This window comes from Rattus rattus, chromosome 1 (assembly GCF_011064425.1).
Source record: "Rattus rattus isolate New Zealand chromosome 1, Rrattus_CSIRO_v1, whole genome shotgun sequence".
NCBI classification, from domain to species: domain Eukaryota; kingdom Metazoa; phylum Chordata; class Mammalia; order Rodentia; family Muridae; genus Rattus; species Rattus rattus.
Genome location: NC_046154.1, coordinates 123,617,163 through 123,623,306, shown reverse-complemented (window position 1 = coordinate 123,623,306; position 6,144 = coordinate 123,617,163). Strand labels below are relative to the sequence as shown.

General features: G+C 36.4%; 1 protein-coding gene across 1 annotated transcript; it reads left to right on the top strand.

Annotated features, from left to right (window-relative positions):
- The first annotated feature begins 4,637 nt into the window (after positions 1 to 4,637).
- Positions 4,638 to 5,334, top strand: LOC116903058 (interferon alpha-12). The gene has a single exon (XM_032905359.1). It carries the CDS (start codon positions 4,765 to 4,767, stop codon positions 5,332 to 5,334), a length of 570 nt encoding a protein of 189 aa, XP_032761250.1. The 5' UTR covers positions 4,638 to 4,764.
- Positions 5,335 to 6,144: the final 810 nt, after the last annotated feature.

The following is a 6,144-nucleotide window of genomic DNA, read 5'->3' as shown; positions in this document are numbered from 1 at the left end:
TATTGTGATTTGATAGAAACAATTTGTATGGTACTGAAAGACATTACAATATTCTATGTGTAATTATAACATTACATTCCTATTAAAATGATTATAAAAGTTTCTATGATTTTAGTAGTACTCGTGTCATAGGATTTGAGATCCTAAGCATTTGAAATTCAAAGTTTAGATACTTTACTTGTATGCTGAAGTTTGGATATAAAATGTCACTGGAGAATTCATGTGTTGTGGGTTGGTACTCTGGGAAGTAGAGTTCACAGAAAACTTAGCCTTCATCACATCCTCAAGAAACAAAACTTATCAATGAAAACCCATTGATTATTTCAGATGAGCAGACCATTAGGTTGTGAGCCTTTACAATAAGACGGTTATTGAACTTTATCTGAAAGACTTATTTTGTCTCTGCTTCTTGGTCACTATGAATTAAGTAACAAATGCTTTTCCATCTATGAAATGGATGCAGAAATCCATGAAGGTAATGGTTTAAAATTGTGAGACAAAATAAATAAAAATTTTAGCATTGAGACTTTTAATTTGTTAATGCTTTTCTATATTTGAATGTTCTTATGTGTGTGCATATTTGTGGGTGTGAATATGTGTTTCTGTTTGTGAAAATGTTTGGTGAGTGTGTATGTGTAAATATGTGAGTGAGTGTGTGTCTGTGCATTGATTGCCTTTGTGTACAAGTCGTCTATGTACGTGAGTATATGTGTAGGAACTGTAAAGGTGTGATTTTTTTTTGTGGGTATGTGTTTGCATGTATGTGTGTGCATATAAATGTTATGTGTTTGTGGGTGTGAATGCGTGTTTGATTCTGTGTAACATGTATGGGTATAATCAGTGTGTATTTATCTCTGTGTGTAAATTTGGGCACCTGTGTGCCTATGTGAGTATATATATTTATGTGTGAATTATGATATGTATATGCGTAATGATGTGTGTATTAGTTTGTGCCTATTTAGAAATATGTGAATGTATGTGTGAGTGCATGTGCCTCAGTATGTGAGAATATATGTCTGTATATATGAGTAGTATTTGTGTATGCATGGCATTATATGTGTGAGTGTATATGTCTGGTAGTGTGTAAAACTCTGTATGCTTAAGTGTATGAGAGTGTGTATCTGTCTGTGTATGATTGGGTAAGTGGGTATCATTGAAATTAAGTGTGTGGATGTATGTGATGCTGCATGGGGATATGGGTCTGTGTACATAGGAGCACTGAATGTGAGTGTGCAGGCACAACTTTGCCATATTGTGAATGTGGTGGTCAAAGGCAACCTTTCAGACATGTGGTGTCTACTGCAATTCAGGAAGCAAACTCAGCTCATCAACTTTGAAAAGCAAGCCATTTTACAAACTGAACCCCCATGACAGCATGACATCATCAGGTAAATAGCTAATGTGCAATTATTATTAAATTAATGTTTTACATTAATAATTAAAAATATTAATAAAAGAAATTTAAAGGTAATGTTTAGTCTTCAAACTGAACATTTTAAAGGCATACCATTACATTATAAACAATAAATTAGCACCATACAATACATTATATTTTAAATAACTATATAGATGATATAAATACTAACAAAAATGATTGTAATATGAAATTCAATAACTTTTAAATACAACATTTAGATAAAACCTGTCTAGACAGTATGCATTGAAAATTTCAATCGTAGGAGATATCTTTGTTGTAATGGTTAATGACAATTGTATTAAAAAGAAAAAAACTCGTAAAACATCTCAGTGAGATGAGAGGTAAAAGTGAAAGAAATAAAGACAAGAAAGTTGAAAGAAAATGCCTAGACACAAGAAGAAAATGAATTAGAGAAAGTGAGGAAAGAATTAGAAAGAGGGGAGGGCATTTAGAAAATGGAAAGTACTAGTTTTCACTACTTAAGACATTTACACTGATGATCTTCACAGAACCTATAGGGAAAGTTCAGGACCACACAACCTAGAGTACAAGCTGTATCTGTAAGATCCACAATGATTAAGTCCTATGCTTTCTTAATGGCCCTGGTAGTGATGAGCTACTGGTCAACCTGCTCTCTAGGATGTGACCTGCCTCACACTCTTAAATAGATTTTCCATTTCAAAGATTCCCGCAGTTTTTGTTTTCTTTATTGTGCCTGTTTCCATTTTCAGGTCTTAAGCCCTTTCTTTTACCTGTATGATTGTTTCTTTCGTGGCATACCTGAAGGGATTCATGCGTTCCTCTCATTGTTTGTGTTTTACTGGATTTCCTTAAGTGATATATTCACTTCCTCTTTGAGGGCCTCTATCATCTTCATAAATTTGGCTTTAGGTCATTTTCTTGTGCCCCAGCTGTGTTGGAATGTCTAAGGCTTGCTGTAGTAGGATAGCTAGGCTTTGGTGACGTGATATTGCTCTGGATGTCATTGATTGGGTTGTTATGGTGGCCTCTATTCCTATAGGTTTGAGGTAATATTACATTTAAGCATTGATTTCTGGGTTTATTTTTGCTGGATGGATGGTTTTCCCTTGTTTCCTTCCTGCCTTCTGGCCTAACAAGTCCCTGTCCCTGGGTTTGGGGTGTCAGCATTGTCTCTGAAGTTCTGGGTTTCTGGAGTTCTGGTATCCGGCATGGCCTCTGGAATTCTGGTACAGATGTGTACTCTGGGGTTCCAGGTACCAGCATGGCCTTTGGTAAAACAGGGAGCTTCTGCCTGTGTTGTGAGCTGGGTAAGGGAAACAAGGGATGCAGTGCTGTTGAATGGACTGGCCTGGCTCTAAAGAGTGTTGAAGGGTTATAAGAGGGGTTCTTGGCTGGTATTGCTTCATAGGATGCTGTAGAGCCGAAGTTGTGGGCCAAGATATGCAAAATGTTTTACCTAATGAGCCCTCAAAATGGCACCAAAATCATTAGATGAAGAGCTAAGACACAGTGATTATTAAATTAATGTTTTATATAACTAATAATAAAAGTTAATGAATGGAATTGGAAGGTAACTTTTAGCATTTAAATGTTTGAAAATTTTAAAGTGTATTATTAAACCAATATTTTAAATTTAGAAAATCTTAATTAGCATTAAATAATAGAGTATAATTTAGATAATTATTTAATTGGCATAAATAAAAACAAAATTGATTGTAATATGAAATTCAATAACTTTTAAATACATTGTTTGATAAAATTGATCTGGGTATAGTTATGAAAATTTTAATTATTGGTTGAATATCTGTGTTGTAGTGGTTAATGACTACTCTATTGGGAAGAAAAAACTTGTAAAATGGCTTCATTCATTTATTCATTCATTTATTAAGTCTCCAAACTTCACAATATTTTGTGTTTGAAAACTATTAGCCATAGTGACTTTCAGAAAAGAGAGATGGCAAATTATTACATTGATATTGTAATAATAAAAGGGAGGTTGTGCAGGAAATGAAATAAGCCAGGAAAACAGCTTTTTGGTTCTTTAGTTTATTGAGATTAAAGGACCTATGACAGAAAAGAGAAAGGAAAAAAATGAGGGTCTCTCAGCAGACACTGTGGTGTTGATCATTGTGAAGTGGGATTATAAATCAGTCTACATTTCAACTGTATGGTCTTTTGGCGTCACGAAAGTGCAAGCACCTGGCAGATTGCTGAGAGGAAAGGCAAAGGGCTGAATTGCATGAAAACGATTTGAAAGTGATAGTCAGAGACACAGGTAGCTACAAGAACATGTATGAATATAACCAATAAAATCAGAACAATGGCCCATGCAATGAAAGTGAAAATCAGTGAAGGGGTCCTGTAAAGACAGAAAAGAAATTTTAGGATTGAAGAATTCAATATGCCAAAGAAAAATGCAGAAAGGGGTTCACAGTACACAGGAGGTGTCCTTGTCACAAATGAGTGAGTGTGCGTGTGAGTGTGTGTGGGTGTGTGTGTGTGTGTGTGTGTGTGTGAGAGAGAGAGAGAGAGAGAGAGAGAGAGAGAGAGAGAGAGAGAGAGAGAGAAAGCGCACATGCACAAGCCTGCAATGTTGTCAGTATTGTGATCAGAGGCCATTTTACAGGTGTTTGATCTTTACTGTAACCAGGGGTTCCAGGAATCAAACTTGGCTCATCAAGGTTGAATAGCAAGGCATTTTATATATTGAGCAGAGAGGATTGCATTAAAATCATGGAGTAAATAGCTAAAAATACAGTGATAATTAAATTGACCTTTTATATAAATTTATATTACACTTAATGAAGACAAAATGAAGAACTAAATTTTAAAACTTTAAATATTGAAATAATTTAAAGTATACTCTTATTTAAACATATTTTAATTTAGAACATTTTCATTGTACTTTACATTATGGTTTAAATATATTGTAAATCATATCAATGACACAAAAAATAATTGTAAAATGAATTTCAAAACCTTTTATAGGAAACTTTTACAGAGTTTTTTTTGTTACAACAGATGTGTAAATTTAAGACAAACAGTATTTACCTGTGGTATAACAGTCAATAAAAACTCTAAACAAAAAAAAGAAAATCTCTAAAACAACTTTCAGAGAGTAGCAGGGAAAAAGGAAGCAATAGTGAAAACCAAAATGCTTTAGGAAAAAATGCCCAGGCAGAAGCAGAGAATGAGTTAAAGAAAGTGAAAAGACAAGTGGAAAGAGTGAGGAGGGCATTCAGAAAATGAAAACTAGTGTTTCCCCTATTTAAGACACATCCACACAGGATGGTCTTCAGAGAACCTAAAGGGGAAGGTTCAGGACCAAAGAGCCCTGAGGATCTCCAGCATCTGCAAGATCCACAATGGCTAGGCTCTGTGCTTTCCTGATGGTCCTGGTGGTGATGAGCTACTGGTCCACCTGCTGTCTAGGATGTGACCTGCCTCCCACTCTCAATCTCAGGAACAAGAGAGCCTTCACACTCCTGGCACAAATGAGGAGACTCTCCCCTGTCTCCTGCCTGAAGGACAGACAGGACTTTGGATTCCCCCAGGAGAAGGTGGATGCCCAGCAGATCCAGAAGGCTCAAACCATCCCTGTTCTGCATGAGCTGACCCAGCAGGTCCTGAACATCTTCACATCAAAGGAGTCATCTGCTGCTTGGAATGCAACCCTCCTAGACTCATTCTGCAATGACCTCCACCAGCAGCTCAGTGACCTCAAAGTCTGCCTGATGCAGAAGGTTGGAATGCAAGAACCTCCCCTAACCCAAGAAGACTCCCTGCTGGCTGTGAGGGAATACTTCCACAGGATCACTGTGTACCTGAGAGAGAAGAAACACAGCCCCTGTGCCTGGGAGGTGGTCAGAGCAGAAGTCTGGAGAACCCTGTCTTCCTCAGTCCACTTGCTAGCAAGACTGAGTGAGGAGGAGTGAGACCTGAGTGCTGAGGTTTGAGAGTAGAGAGGACTCTCCTGGATGAAGACCCTGTAATGTTTAAAAACTCTCATTTATTTTGGCATGAACACAATCAACTTGCCTAGATATTTCAGCAAAACTGCGCAAAGTTTTTTTCTGTATGTAAAAGCATTTGTTTTGTAATAATGTCATATCTATATATTTATTTTCTTATTAATATAAGGTATTTATTTTCAGTCTTGCAGTCTTATATTTTCTTTAATGTAGAAAACCATCATATGTAATTAAAACAATTTCTTGTTCAAGTAAATTTGCTTTATAAAACACTTTGCTTGTTTTTTGGTATCTCTTCAAAATTTTCCAATGTTCTTAACAGTATACTCTAAACCAGTGAAATTGTACAAACGAACTGTGTCCAAGAATCAGGCTGCATACACGTGTACACTGCCCAGCATTTAGACAAACCCTAATGCTTTCGCTCTACTTCTCTCCAGTATATGGTATCTTCTGGATATATGCTGTGCAGTAGAAAGCTAGACAGTATTGCTCATGTCATGTGTCTCAATCCTCTCTGACCCCATTATTCCCCAGAATAATCTTCCATCTGACTTCCCTGACCTTTGGTACTCATCATCTACTCTCAATTTTGATGAGTTTAACTATTTTGGTTTCTAAATCTGAACGAGATCGAGATCATGTGCAACAATACAAAATAGATTTTTTAAAAAATGACTAGACTGCCGTCCACCACAAGAATAGTGTGTGTGTTGCTGAGATATGGAACATGCTAATTAGGGTGCTTTCCTTCCCCTGCCTCCAACACACCCA